Source organism: Pelodiscus sinensis, chromosome 7 (assembly GCF_052426305.1).
Source record: "Pelodiscus sinensis isolate ZL-2025 chromosome 7, ASM5242630v1, whole genome shotgun sequence".
NCBI classification, from domain to species: Eukaryota; Metazoa; Chordata; order Testudines; family Trionychidae; genus Pelodiscus; species Pelodiscus sinensis.
In genome coordinates this window covers 75,299,287-75,314,686 of record NC_143058.1, presented here as the reverse complement: position 1 = coordinate 75,314,686, position 15,400 = coordinate 75,299,287, and the positions used below count along the sequence as shown (strand labels likewise).

The window sequence follows — 15,400 nt, the reverse complement described above, 5'->3', positions numbered from 1 at the left end:
TAACTTTTATGCCTTGTTATTTGCACTCACTTAAACACTCTCTTTTTGTAGTTAATAAATATGTTTTATTGCTTGAGCTAATCAGGGTGTTCAAGCTGAAGTGTCCGTGTAACTATCTGTGGCAAGAATTTAGGTGCATATTATTTCCTTCAAGGAATAAGAGATTCAGTGTGTTTGCATTGTCCAGGAGAGGGCTGGAGAGTATAGGACATATGCTTCTGAGGGAAAATCTGAGACTGGAAGTGTTTTGGGGTCACCTGTGGTAAACTTCAAGGCAGGTAAGAGCTAAGGTGTGGCTGGCTAGTTGCAGCACATGGGTGTAGCTGGAAGCGACTTACATGTTGGAGGCTGTTTGTGAGCAGCAAGGCATTGGAAAGGACATCCCCTGCAGTGACACAGCTACATATTAGTTTGGACTGTACCTGGTATATCACACCCATGGATTCCTGCTTTGTGCTACCAAGCTCTAAGGAGGTAAGGGCCAGGCCGAAATAGAGGAACAGCATGCAGGTCACCCAGAGTGACAGGAGGGGACAGATTCAAGCTGAATTCTCCAGCGCTCTGTGGATGCCCTGAGATTTGAGCAGATCTCTGAACATACACCAGGTTTGAGGGCCAGGCCCCCAAGGTGAGGACCAATCCACCTTCACCCAAAGGGAACTCTCAGAGGGGAAGCAGAATATTCTGAGTCACATTAGCCCTACCCTGGGATTTCATACAAGGGCAAACTCTAGGGCTACGTCTACACTGCATATTGTTGTGCATTCTTCCTGAAAATGAGCGGCAGAACAGCTCCTGCGCAAGAGGGGGGTTTTGCTCAAGAAGGAGCAGTGTAGTCAGCTCCTTCTTGCGCAAAAACCCCTTCCGCAAAAATGGTGGCTCATTAGGTATGCAAATGAGGCATGGCAATATTCATCGCCATGCCTCATTTGCATATCTTCTTGTGCAACAATGCGCAGCGTAGATGTAGTGTAGGTGTGTAGCTCTCATCATATTCTCTGCTGCTTGTTCTGTTTGTGCCGGGCCTGGTATATACCGGCGGTGGGGAACTGTTCTCATCCCTCTATTGTTTCCAGTGGGGTGCTATTGCAACTCACTGACATCTTTGGAAAAACTGGCCCTATGCATCTAGACACCTAAAGATTCAGAAAGGTCCTTAGTAAGATTTTCAAAAGCACCTAAGCAGGTCTGAGTCCCATTGAAATCATAGGGCCAAAGGAGATCAATGAGAGCCAAGCACCTAACCTGTGTAATCTTTTCAAAATCCCTCTAGGTGCTCATCTGCAACTTTTGGTGCCTAAATACCTTTGAACATCTCAGTCTAGCGACTCACTTATGAAATGTTGGAAGCAAAAGTAAAAAACAACTTTTATAAAATGCAACAAATTACAAAAAGTAGAAAATTAAAGATACGTCTCCTCCTCAGCAGCAGCTACCATAGTGGGTAAAATAAATCAGTGACTGGCCCGAAAACCACACAGACTGAATCCCTTATTTCAAGGGCAGAAGAGACCATTGTGATCATCATCAGTATTCTCTTCCCTGACTTGGTTTGCCAATGTCAGGCTGTATTTATATGAATCCCTCTGGATACTGGTGACACGAGTTCACTTTTGACTTAATCCACTGTATCAAGAGCTATATTCATTCCTTAGGGAATGTCTACACTGCAACACTATTTCAAAATAACTAATGCTATTCCGAAATAACTTAGTCCGTGTCTACCCAGCAGGAAGTTATTTCGAAATAATGTCAAAATAATGTCAAGCTGGAGGACTTCTTACTCTGACTCCTGTAACTCTCGTGGTACGAGGTGTAAGGGAAGTTGGAGGCAGAGTGCGCTATTTCAAAATAAGTGCTGTGTAGACGCTCCCAGTTTCAAAATAAGATACACAATTGACATAGCTCAGTTTGTGTAGCTTATTTCAAGTTAAGCCCTGCAGGGTAGATGCACCCAAAGAAATGGAGGAAGTCAGTGAAGTTATGCAAGGGATGAATCTGGTCCACTGTGACTCCACTCTCGCTGCATGGATTCACTGGTGACATGTCATGATCTTTTGTTCTGTATCCCACACTCAGGGTGTGTCTAGACTACAGGGTTTCGTCGACAAAAGTGGACTTTTGTCGACAAAACTATACCTGCATCCACACTGCCTTTGAGTTATGTCGACGTATGTAAACCTCATTCTACGAGGAATAACGCCTTTTGTCGACAGAGTTCTGTCGATAGAAGGCATTATTGCATCTACACCGTCCTTTGTGTCCACACTGTTATGTCGACAAAGCAGCTTGCTTTGTCGACAGAACTGGCTGTAGTATAGACGCTCTTTGTTGGCAGGAGCTTTGTTGACACTATCTGTTGACAAAACTTCTGTTGACGAAACCCTGTAGTCTAGACACACCCTCAGTATGCAGGAGCTGTTTATTACATCCTGGTGATCTGCTCTGTATTAGCCATTCCCATCCCTCCTTGTCCTCTGCACCAAGTCACGCTGCCTGACAGTCATGCTGGACTTCGGTCCCTTGGGAGCTCACTCTCTGTTTCTCTTGACCCAGCTCCCGCTGAGGTGGAAACAAGATCAGATCCGATATTTCAGGGCTGGGCAAAAATACGGCCCGGGGGCCGGATCCAGCCCCGCAAGCCAGTGGATCTGGCCCGGGACCCCTCTGCCGGGACCCTCAGGCACGTAGCTTAAAGCTCAGTCTGCGCATCTCTGCTTTGCAGGGAGGGGGAGTCTTTGTGCGATCTCCCCACCCCCAGCCCAATCCTCAGCTCTGATTGGCCAGAAACAACCGGTCAATAGGAACTGACCCCAGCAATCTCTCAGCTTATTGGTTGGAAACAACCAGCCAATAAGATCTGAGAGATTGGCCTAGAGGATGGGAGCAGCGCAAGTCTTCCCTCCCCCCGCCAGCTGAGAGCTAGGTGGGGCTTGCAGCTGCAGTTGTAAGTGATTTGGGGCTGCAGCAGGCAGGGAGCCCAGCCTGCCTTGGGGTGCTGCTGGCTTAGGTAGGTGCCTCCCAGCCAGTGCCTGCCTCTGGCACCCCAGCCCCTCCTTCACCCCAACTCCCTCCCCAGGTCACCATCCAAACTCTCTGCAACCCCCTGCCCCAGGTCATAACTCCCTCCCAGATGCTGTACCCCCCCCCACACCTCCCACAGGCCAGAATCCTCTCCTGCACCCAAACATCCTCCTAGATCCCGAACCCCGATCACCTGCCCCAAGTCACCACCCACACCCTCTGTAGTCTTCACCCCCTTTCCCCTTCTCCCAGATCACAGCTCCCTCCCAGACTTTACACCCCCTCCTAGTACCCCTCTCCCAGACCAGAATCCTCTCCTTCATCCACCCTGACCCTATCCCCCTATCCCCTGACCCAGGTCACAACCCCCTCCTTTGCTTAAACTCCCTCTCAGACCTCACACCATTTCCTGCACCCCAGTCCCTTATCCCGTGCACCCTTCTGTGCCCAACCTCCATCCTAGACACCGCACTCCTCCATAGAAAAGTGCCGCCCTTGACCACTTTCCAAAATCTTGAAGTGGCCCCCTGCCAAAAATGATTGCCCACTTCTGCTATATTTATTGATTGAAAAATGTGTCCATCCTATGCTTTGGAAGCATAGAGATTATATAATTGAAGCAACAATTCAGATTCATGTTAAAAAATAAATTCTCTTAAATGTCACAGAACCCCTGACAAAGCTCCTTATCAACTATTCAACCTTCAATTCCCTTCCACACCACACAGACAGCTTGGGAGAACAAAGGGAGACATACAATGATGCGAAGGCCATGAATCTCTGCTCTGGTGAATCAAAGTGGGGAGTGAATTCTATAGCTCAAGACTCTCACCAAAAAGAGGCTGTTTCTAGTCTCTCACAACTCAGGATGTGAGAACCATCAGTGATAATAACTGCCACAGTATCACACAGAGAATGAGATGGTCTGAGAGAACCAGGTCCTAGGGAGTTACAGATTGAAGCCCACACCTTAAATGCCATCTAGATATTTTTGGAAGCCATTTTAGATCACTGTAAATATAGACACTTGTATGGGAACAAATTCATTACTAGTGTAATGCTACAGAAATAAATTAATTGACATAAGAGCTAAAGACTGCCCATAATCTGTAAAGTACTTTTGGGTTCTTCTGAAGGGAAGCCTCTGTATAAATTAAAGAAATTATCAGTGAAGAAATCGAACAGATTAATCAGTTCAGAGCCTGATTCAGCCAACCCTCTGTTTTATGATTGCTCATTGTTAGCTGTCAATAAAGCTGCAATGGCAAAAAAGTATAGTCAACCAAATAAAATGCAGGCTCCAGTGAGTGTAATACACTATGTAAAAAAATGTAGCTTATTGATCAGTTTGTGTAAACACAGAATAATTTAAAATAAAGACATAAAGCAAGGAAGAGGAGGAAGCTAACACAGTAATGTTTCCAAAGAATTAATAAAAAAAAATCCATTACCATCTCCGTAAAGTTATCAGCACAGGCCATACGAATCTGATCGACAGTCAGGGGGCTGTTCAAGGTGAAGGTCCCAGTTAATCCTCTTTCCTTCCGCACAGCAGCCACTGCATCCCAGATAGCAAAGAACACAGAACATCCCAGGAACAGCCCTGCCTCACCCATCCCCTGACAGAGAACAAGGACAGACACACAAGTTTACTTGAGAAGCTGATAGACAACAAGGGGCCAGATCCTTAACTGACAAACTCTGAAGTAGTTCCATTGAAACTACATTGACTTGCATCTGGTCAATTAACATCAATAGACGTAGGCTAATTTATACCTGCTGAGGAGCTATCCCAGACACTTAAGTTTTATAAAAACACAGCTGGACACAGTAAATCTCCTCAGGGCTCTGAGTGGTTCAGACCATGGAAGAATTGAAGACAAGGATTTGGCTAATAATACTTTTTTTTAATTCACAGCACATCTCCACTATAAGCAAAAGTTCACTCTGAACAGGACTGCATCTGCCACACTGCAAAGCAATAAAACAATTCTGAACTTTCAGTACAAATACACTTTCTACCCAAATTCCTTACAAACGGATTTCATTCTAGTTCCTGAATAGGTAAAGTGTACATTGGATTTCACCAAAGAACTGCAATAGTTTCTGTATCTAGCATCCTTTCCATGAGAAAATGTCTGTTTGCTCTGAACCAGCGTTTCTTAAACTGTGTTCCATGGCACAGCAGTGTGCCGCAAGGCAGTCAGAGGTGTGCCGCAGAGAGAACAGAAAAAATTCTGCTCCCCGCCCCTGCAGAGCCTGTAGACAGTTCCTGCTGCGGTTGCCTCCCCTCCCCCTCAGCCCGCAGGACAGCCCCTATCCCACGGGGCCTCAGCTGCTGCGCAGCCTCCTCCTCCTCCTCCACATGTGCAGGTGGCAGCTTTTACAGCAGCTGAAAACCTACCCACTATTACCATTTAAACGCCACTCTAAGAATGTAATGGGTGCATACATGCAGTATCTGGCACACTCGAATCTCAGACTTTGATAAGGCCTTTCTAAATACTAAGCACATAAGAGGAAGACAAAAAAAAATCAAAATATTGTATAAAAATAGCCCCCATTTTCACAGCAGGTGAATTTATAAAGGTCCTTCTGCTTCTAGAGGTATTACCAGTGCCTGTGGTGTTTCCCATTTTAAGAATAGAGGACATCTCTGAAACCTGTAATATCGCAATAGCTGGAAAGCACCTTTTAAATACAGTACATCATATATGCACTTTGGTAGCTGTAACCAAATAACATGCAGAACTTGCTCTGACATTCTACAGCACAGCTAGCTTGTTTACCTTGGAGGAGTAGATAGCAATTGGGTTTCGGGAGTTTGGCAGCAAGTAAACCCTGAGCTGTTCGGGTATGTCACAGACAGCAGGGATTTTATACGTATCTGGACCCAGAGTGTACTGCTTTCCTTCAGGGGAGAACTTAATTTCTTCCATTGTATACAGTCCAACTCCCTGAATAAAGGCACCTTCAATCTGAGGGAAAAATGTACACAATTTCTGTTTTCATTCATTTTAAAATGTAAAAATGTGAATGCAACAAAACTTTTAGATTTGCAACATTAACTGGTTCCTTTCCTTCCATGGCAAATGGGCCAAAGACCAATGCTAAACTAAGCAGAACCATATAAGGCTAAGTTGTATTCATACAAATATTCCTACTGGGTCAAAATCTACTCTCCTTTACCCCAGTGTAAATTCAGAATAAAGTCACTGATATCAGTTGAATTATTGAAGATTTATATCGGTGGAATGAAGAAGAGAATCTGACCTACTGATTTCCATGGCTCTACTCACAGGACCAGGATTTTGCCCAAGAATTGTAATATAAATAATGTATTCAGTCTAAGTTAACACACATTGAAAAAGGAATTGAGCATGGCAACTGGCATTTCTTCCTAGAAAAGTTGTTGCACACTCACTTTTAATCTGAGAGGATAGCCAAAAATTAGGGGTCTTTTAAGTTGTTCCACATAGGAGGAGAAGAAATTGGCAATCAGGTATTTCTATGACACAGTTTTGTTTGTTCACAAAGAATGTACATAGTCGGCTGCGTCTAGACTGGCATGATTTTCTGCAAATGCTTTTAACGGAAAAGTTTTTCCGTTAAAAGCATTTGCGGAAAAGAGAGTCTAGATTGGCATGGATGCTTTTGCGCAAAAGCACTTTTTGCGGCAAAGCATCCGTACCAATCTAGACGTGGTTTTGCGCATGAAAGCCCCAATCGCCATTTTCGCCATCGGGGCTTTTTTGTGCAAAACAGTTTTTAGCTGTCTACACTGGCCCTCTTGCGCAAATATATTTGCACAAGAGGGCTTTTTCCCGAACGGGAGCAGCATAGTATTTGTGCAAGAACACTGACAATCTTACATTAGATCGTCAGTGCTCTTGCGCAAATTCAAGCGGCCAGTGTAGACAGCTGGCAAGTTTTTTGCGGAAAAACTTGCCAGTCTAGATGCAGCCAGTCCTGTTTAACTGAATACAGTAGGCAATGAACAGCAGACTATTCCAAGCCTGCTTTTTTGGTCCATATTCTGTTCGTAAACAATTTTTTCTCAGCGCTACATTTACTTTTGTTACTGTCTGTTTAACTTTCTCGTGTTGGGTGCTTCACTTGCAAGCACTCTCTCTCTTTGTCATACACACAGCCCAAATCAGGTGCACAAAACAAAGCCTAAGCCCCTGCTTTTGACAACTCCTGGGCCACCTGAGTCAGCATCTATTTCACTTTTCCAAGTGCCTGTTGTTCTGGGTGTTACAACTATTTTTTCAACCATCTGGTTACAATGGCTTCTTTACATTTGTCCTGCAGCTGTCACACCTCATCACGTAACAAAAGATTGAATTTAATCTGAAAACAGGCCTAATTCATATTTGTGGTAGAAAGTGCAACTCCTATAGTAATGTTTGGGCCTAATTCAGTGGTGGCATAAAGACTGGTGCAAGTTGGACATAAAATTGGAATAAATAGTAAATTAGTGTAACTTGCACATATTTAGCAAGGTTGGGTATGTATGACGGGCATCATTTTTTGGCTAAAGAGAAGGGAACGCAGGTACAGGAGGAAGAGTCTATAAGGGGAGGGCATAAGTTAACGCAAGTCTCATATTTGCTTTACATCATCTTCCTAGTTGCTTGCCCTTCTCCCTACCTGTATCTTTCTGCTCTGTAAATAAATCTTTTGCGTACCGCCTCTGGCATTCTATACCTTGAGGGAGTGTCTTGTAACTCCCTGTAACTCCCAAGAAGCCTGGCCAGGCAGTAGCAGGACTGGCAGCCCTGCTGGGGCCAGGAGCCCGGTCTGACCAGCAGCAGGAGGAGTGGCTGAGGGCCATCAGATAGGCCAGGAGTGGAGCTGGGCTAAGGGGCTGGAATTGACTTCCCCTGGTCTAGCAAACTCCCTCATTCAGGATTGGTCAGATCCTGAGGGTACTGGACCAGGAAGGCCCAACCTGTGGCCGCAAATGACAGACTGGTTTCCCTGCTGTGTGCCAATATTGGCGTAGGAAGGATGTAAAAAAAACCAGACAAAAACTCCATTCTCCCATCCTAGTAAAAGAAAACAATTTTTCTGATTGTATTGCCACTACCAGAAAACTTACAGCCAAATCTTGGTCCTATTGAAGGCAATGTATTACGTATGACTTAAACAGAACCAGGATTTGACCGTCAGTAATTATTTTTGCTATCTATGGAGAGTGAGGTAAAGATAAAGAGGAGATGAGAAGAGGGATTTGTGACCTAGTTCTGTGGTATGCCGAGTCCTTTCTGCAATGCCTCAATTCCCAGTGACGTCTGCAGGACCAACACTCACCACGCTTCAGAAAATGTTCATGTTGCAGTAGCAGGCCACTTAATTTGTTATCATGTGCAACAAAAAAGCAAATATTGCCTAAATGAGCCCAATCCAACAGCTAGCAGTGTCAATGAATAGTCTCCCGTGGACTCCAGTGGCCACTGAGGGTGTATCTAGACTACACCTCTCTGTCAACAGAGGGATACAAATCGAGCATGTCAAAATTGCCAATGAAGCCAGGATTTAAATATCCCATGCCTCATTAGCATAAACATGACCACTGCTTTTTTTCAAAATGGAGTTTTTTCAGAAAAAAACAGCAGTCTAGATGTGGATCTGTCAAAAATAAAGCATTTTTTGATGGATCCTGTAAACCTCATGTTTTGAGGAATACAGGATGTCGAAAAAAGCTTTATTTTCGACAGATCTGCATCTAGACTGCCGGTTTTTTTCCCCGGAAAAAACTCATGTTTAGAAAAATTTGTCGGCCACGTTTATGCTAATGAGGCACAGGATATTTAAATCCCGGCTTCATTAGCAATTTCAACGTGCTTGAATTGCATCGTTCTGTTGACAGAGGGATGCAGTCTAGACATAGCCTGGATTGGTTCCCTTAAGGGAAAGTATTTCAGTGCAAGAAACAGCTATCACTTTAATATCTCTAGCCAAGCATTCATATGGAAGTATTGGTACATACCTGTCCTATATCTACAGCTGGATTTATGCTGAAACAAGCATCCATGACTATGTCTGTTCTGATGTTCTGTTAAACAAATATAAACTGTTGTGGGTACATACTTTACAAACAATAAAAATAGCAGATTTTAAAGAATGTGAATCCTGTAAAATAGTATTCCACGTTAACAGCAAAGTATTGCAGATTTATTCTGAAGCGCAGAAGCAAGCTTCAAAGGCCCTGGATTAACACACGACTAATCAGTTTAAAGTGGCTTTAGTGAACACACATGAGCATATGGCAACTGAAATGCAACATTTGCACCTGGCGCTGAGGTAAAGAGCAGCCCCATAATGAACTTGTTGCTTATTCTCTTAGTAGAAGCCCCGTGTTTGGATTGTGGTGGTTAGCAACCGCCAGAGTTAGGTTGTGAGTCCAGACATGTGGCAAAGAGCACTGTGCCCAAAGAAAGAAATCCTAATAAGTGGCCACCTGTGGACAGGTTCAGTCTGCGAGATCTCATTTAAAAGTCACACAATAAGGTGGTTGTGCTGAGTTATGTTCTTTGTCATCTCCTATTCTACTGGACTTTCTCATCCTCAGTCTCATTAATTAGCACCAGATCTTCTTTCAAGAACGTTAACGAAGGAGACTGAGAATGACAGAGCCACTCAGAACTATCTTGGCACTTTCTTGAGACCATGTAATGAATGCCACTTCTCTGTTTTCAGCAAAAAAGCAAGAGAAACAATAAGTACATCCAGTACTTTTTTTTTTAAAGAAAAAAGGTGCCGGTACTCAAGGCTCAAAATTGTTGAGCAAAAAAAAAAAGGAAAAGTTGTTGAGTGAAAACAAAAGTCACACCAGGGCCGTCGCAGTCCCAGGGCTGTGAGTACATCCATGTAGCCCTGGAGGGAGACATATAGGAATCTAACCAATGTACCTAAGGCCATTTACCTTGTGCTCTCCTGTCAGACAGTCAATTTCCACTTCAGAACAAGCAACTCCAAAAACAAAATATGGGAAAGGTTGGCCTTCCCCTGTGTCCCAGTTCATGTTTGCCACATAGCCTCTAGTGGAAATAAGAGCATCATTCAGACTGAGTGAGCAATGTTATTTAATCTCCAGCAACCCCAACCCCACCCTCTCAATTGTAGAGCACATTGTCATGGCAATCATGTGACAAGAGCAGTTTATATCCTGCTCCAAGCCGGCTATTTTCACAGGCTCTGGCGAAGAAGGTTCTTAGTGTCGCACCCTTGCTGAGTTTCTGCTGCACACAGGAAGACAGAGAGGCTAGGAATGGCAGGCTGTGCAGAAGACTACATTGGATGGTCCCACCTGCCAAACACCTAGCATAGGATGAGATATATAGCAGGGGCCAGTGAGCATGGCATGGGGAGGAGGCCTTGCATGGCCTTGTCCTTTCCTGGCTGCTGCCTTCATCCAACATGAAGCCTGTTTATTTGGGCTGTGTGCTATGTGCGGGATTTGTTCTTCAATAGAGAAGGAAAAGGGGAGGGTGAAAGGAATGGAGAAGGCGAGAGGGGACACTTATCCTCATTTGGCACACCACCAAGCTCCACACCTATGATCCTTGATGCCAGTAATTTCAGGAAGACTAACAGTGTTCCTTACCGGAAGTAGCCAGTAGCTGAAAGACTCACACTTTGTACATGAGCTTCGGTAATCTGCAATAGGTACATTTAGCGTTAAAGGTGAATAGAAATTTAGGTAAAGAAATACAAAATTTTGTTTACATTAAAAAGAAAAGTAACAATGGGAAGAACTAGGGAGCAGAATGGGACAGCAGAAACCCAGATGACAGAACAGAAGTTACTGCATTAAGCATAGTTTAGATCAATTTCACAGCCTCCGCTTTAGGGGGTTGTGCTGGTGTCACATTTTAAATAAGTTCATTTCTAGTTCAGATCAGGCCCGATGACTTGCTGGTGATGACTGAGGGAGGATTAAATTTTGAGTTGTTCATTCTCAGTTCTGTACTCACCCTACTAGACCGTGCCACTCTGACTTGGTCTTTACCACAGCAAGAAAACACCTTCATACTTTACAGACGAATCAATCAGAATGTGTTTGTGCCCATTGATATAAACCCAGACTCCTAGGGTATGTCTACACTGCATCCCTAGTTCGAACTAGGGATGCAAATGGAGACAATCGAAGTAGTTAATGAAGCGGGGATTTAAATATCCCGCGCGCCATTAACATGATCTCGCCGGCGCGCTAGTTCGAATCACAGCTGATTCGAACCAGGAAGTGCGCGCCGGGACGCGTTAGTTTGGACTAAAGCCCTTAGTCCGAACTAATGTTACTCCTCATTTTTTGAGGAGTAACATTAGTTCGGACTAAGGGCTTTAGTCCGAACTAACGCGTCCCGGCGCGCACTTCCTGGTTCGAATCAGCTGTGATTCGAACTAGCGCGCCGGCGAGATCATGTTAATGGCGCGCGGGATATTTAAATCCCCGCTTCATTAACTACTTCGATTGTCTCCATTTGCATCCCTAGTTCGAACTAGGGATGCAGTGTAGACATACCCCAAATGAAGCTGTGCGCTGGTGTTTCCCCTCCTTCTCCTTCACTGGTGGAATAGGAGTCAAGGACAATTCCTTTTCAATAGGAGCAGCAGGAGGCAGTGTCTATTGGGAGCATGGGAAAGCAAGTGATTTGCATGATGGGGGCGGCACTGCAGGGAAGTGAAATGGGGCTCAGCTGGGCTGTGGATGGGACACCGGAAACCTGAGCACGGGGCTCATCTGGGCTGTGAGGGAGGGTGGGGAAGTTCCGGGAACCTAAGCAGGGGGCTCAGCTGGGCTGCAGGGGGGGAGGTGCCAGGAACCTAGGCAGGGGGCTCAGCTGAGCTATGGGGTGTGGGACACTGGGAATTCAAGTGCAGGATTCATCTGGGCAATGAGGGGGATCTGGGGAGGTGTAGGGAACAGACGGGAGGGCGCAGAGAACCAGTGAGGGGCTCAGCTGGGCTGTAGGAGATGGGGGAGGCTCATGGCACTGGCACGGGGCTGGACTGCAGGGTGCAGGGGTCATCTGGGCCTGTGGGACATAGGAGGTGCCAGGAAGCCCAGTTTGGGAGGGCAGTAGGAGCCCTAAAATGACCTTCCCTAATCCAGAAAAAATCCTTCATCTAGGACAAGTCAGACCCCGAGGTTGCCAGACCAGGGAGGTCCAACCCCTACTCCCAGTCTCCTCCTGCACTCTCCTTCCTGGCCAGACACACTACCCCCAGTCCACTCCTGCATCCCTCCCTCTTGGCCAGATACCCTACCCCCACCCTGCTCCTGTATCCACTATTGCTCCTGCACCCTCCCTCATGGCCACACACTGCACCTTCCCTTGCTCCTGCTCCCTACCCCTGGCCAGACACCCAACTCCCAGCCTGCAGTCCAGCCCCGTGCCAGTGCCATGAGCCTCCCCCATCTCCTACAGCCCAGCTGAGCCCCTCACTGGTTCTCTGCGCCCTCCCGTCTGTTCCCTACACCTCCCCAGATCCCCCTCATTGCCCAGATGAATCCTGCACTTGAATTCCCAGTGTCCCACACCCCATAGCTCAGCTGAGCCCCCTGCCTAGGTTCCCGGAACTTCCCCACCCTCCCTCACAGCCCAGATGAGTCCTGTGCTCAGGTTTCCGGTGTCCCATCCACAGCCCAGCTGAGCCCCATTTCACTTCCCTGCAGCGCCGCCCCCATCATGCAAATCACTTGCTTTCCCATGCTCCCAATAGACACTGCCTCCTGCTGCTCCTATTGAAAAGGAATTGTCCTTGACTCCTATTCCACCAGTGAAGGAGAGGGAGGGGAAACACCAGCGCACAGCTTCATTTGGAGACTTGGGGCTTTTGGGGACATTTCAGTGCTTCATGGGGACACTGCTCTCTTGCTGCAGGTTGCCCACCCTGACCTAGCCCGTGGGTTTTATAGTAATGTAAAAAGCACACTGACCCAGTCCTCCCATTTCTTTTCAGGGTTTTTATTAATGATGGGTTCCAGGCGTTTCCGAAGAATCCGACAAGCATCCTGGAGAAGAGAGAGGTGGGAAACAATTAACAGAGAACAGAAGATGAATTCAACAGCAACAGCAGCACCATCTGCTCTGAAATTTCAAAACCCTAGAGCCACCAAGCTGGTGGTGGCTGTCCCCGGGGGAAGGGAGGGAGAGAGGCTCAAGCCCTTGACCTCTGGCGGTGGGTACCTTAGCCACTGGAGTATCCCCCCAACCTTTGTATGTACTGGGTCCCCCTTATTCATCCTATGTCCCAAGGGAAAGTGGTAGCTTGCCAGGAGTCTCTCCTGTCCACCTCTCCCATTTCTGTTCCATGCTGCCTTTGACCAAAGGCTGTTCAAAACGAGTGTGATTTGTGTCCATGTCATTCTGAGTACCATCGTTCCATTACAGCTCCTGAATTACATCCCTCTCTTCTGTGTTCTACTAGCTGACCAGCCACAAAAGCAGCACTTACCAAAGAGCAATCTAGGTGTCTGTTCTATAATATAAGGAGATATACCTATCTCACAGATCTGGAAGGGAGCTTGAGAAATCAGAGTCCAGTCCCCTGCCCTCATAGCAAGACCAAGTACCACCCCTGACAGATTTACCCCAGATCCCTAAATGACCCCCTCAAGGATTAAACTCACAATCATGGGTTTAGCAGGCCAATGCTCAAGGCACAGAGCTCTCCCTCCTCCTTATGAAAGTAACTCATTTGCACACCCATGCTTAACAGAAGCTGCAGCCAAGTAGAAGACAAAGAGCCTGGCTCTCGTCTCCTACTGATTTTACACCAACATTATGTCACTAGCTCTGGTCAATTTATAGTAGTGTCAGCAAGAGCAGTCCCAAAGTACACAAAAAGCTAAAGGAGCGTCATTCTGACAGTAATCATGTCACCAGATGCACATGAAATATATTCTGAGATCTTTTATCAGCTTGGCTACGTCTACACTGGCATGATTTTCCGGAAATACTTTTAACAGAAAAGTTTTCCATTAAAAGCATTTTCGGAAAATCGCGTCTAGATTGGCAGGACGCTTTTCCGCAAAAGCACTTTTTGCGGAAAAGCGTCCGTGGCCAATCTAGATGCGCTTTTCCGCAAAAAAGCCCCGATCGCCATTTTAGCCATCAGGGTTTTTTTGCGGAAAACTGCACTGTGCTGTCTACACTGGCCCTCTTGCGCAAATGATTTGCGCAAAAGGGCTTTTGCCTGAACGGGAGCAGCAGAGTATTTCCGCAGGAACACTGACAATCTTACATGAGATCGTCAGTGTTCCTGCGGAAATTCAAGTGGCCAGTGTAGACAGCTGGCAAGTTTTTCCGCAAAAGCAGATGATTTTGCAGAAAAACTTGCCAGTCTAGACCTTGTGTTTAAGTATCCATGCTGATACAAGGACCAATTAGTTCCTCCAACAAACAAGCATGAGAGACTCTGAGACGAAGGCATAGATATCTATATCAGTGGTGTTCAAACTACGATGATGAAAGAAGTGCCAATGTTCTGAGTGAGATGCATTATTTGAAAGAAATAATAAAAATAGTAACCTGGACAGCTTTGCCATTGACTTCGGAGCCAATTGATCCTGCTGTGACTATCGCATTAGGAACAGTTATTGTGCTTGTTTCACAAAAGTGTACATATGACAATGGTACCTTCAATTCACGGCTGGCAATCTGTAAGTAAAGTAAACAAAACTATATCCAGTCCCACTGAAAGAGAATAGTACTGACTCAAGAAAAAGAGCATTGCCGTTACTATATATATACACAAGACTGAACTTGATAGGGGATGTCTAGTGTGACTGTGACAATGTCAAGCACTAAAATCTTATTCAGCTGCTGATTTTGTACCACTCTACCCTGATGACATGCATATAAGTGTCTTAATAAGAGGTGGGAACAACTGGGAACAGCTACATTAAAGAAAATTCTCCTATATCCTACATTTTCCTACCCTTTTCCTCAGAGAAGGTAGTATCCAGAGAGTGGGTTGGAGAGTTTTGTCTCAGATATTTTCCTGGATGACCTGTTCTCTCTAACTTGACTTTTATTGTATATAGGATACTTTGGGTCAGATTTTAAATATACTGATTAGCTCTTTCTTTATTGGAGTTGAAATCTTACCCTTCTTTCTGCCTAGTCAAAGTATTTGAAATGATTAGATTAGTTCATATTTCTAATTTGCAATATGTAACTGCATTGTCAGAGATATATTTCATAAGCATACCTAATTTCACTCCCAAAGTGAACTACTTTCCCCCTACATTTGATTCCTCTGCACTTTTTTGGTTACAGGCACTTATATCAGAAATTCAGAATCTTTGGCCTCATGTTATCACTGTTTACACTGGAGGAGTTAACCACATAGCATTATAATT

The 15,400-nt window shown here is 45.4% G+C and overlaps 1 protein-coding gene across 1 annotated transcript in view; it reads right to left on the bottom strand.

Annotated features, from left to right (window-relative positions):
- The window catches only part of LOC102453236 (aldehyde oxidase 3), a 105,508-nt gene that overhangs the window by 7,271 nt on the left and 82,837 nt on the right, over positions 1-15,400 (bottom strand). The window contains exons 28-34 of the mRNA XM_006117936.5: positions 14,568-14,696; positions 12,974-13,048; positions 10,637-10,689; positions 9,956-10,070; positions 9,020-9,085; positions 5,814-6,002; positions 4,476-4,643 (exon numbers count right to left, since the gene is read on the bottom strand). Of these exons, the coding sequence (XP_006117998.3) occupies positions 4,476-4,643; positions 5,814-6,002; positions 9,020-9,085; positions 9,956-10,070; positions 10,637-10,689; positions 12,974-13,048; positions 14,568-14,696 (795 nt within the window). The remainder of the gene's footprint in view (positions 1-4,475; positions 4,644-5,813; positions 6,003-9,019; positions 9,086-9,955; positions 10,071-10,636; positions 10,690-12,973; positions 13,049-14,567; positions 14,697-15,400) is intronic.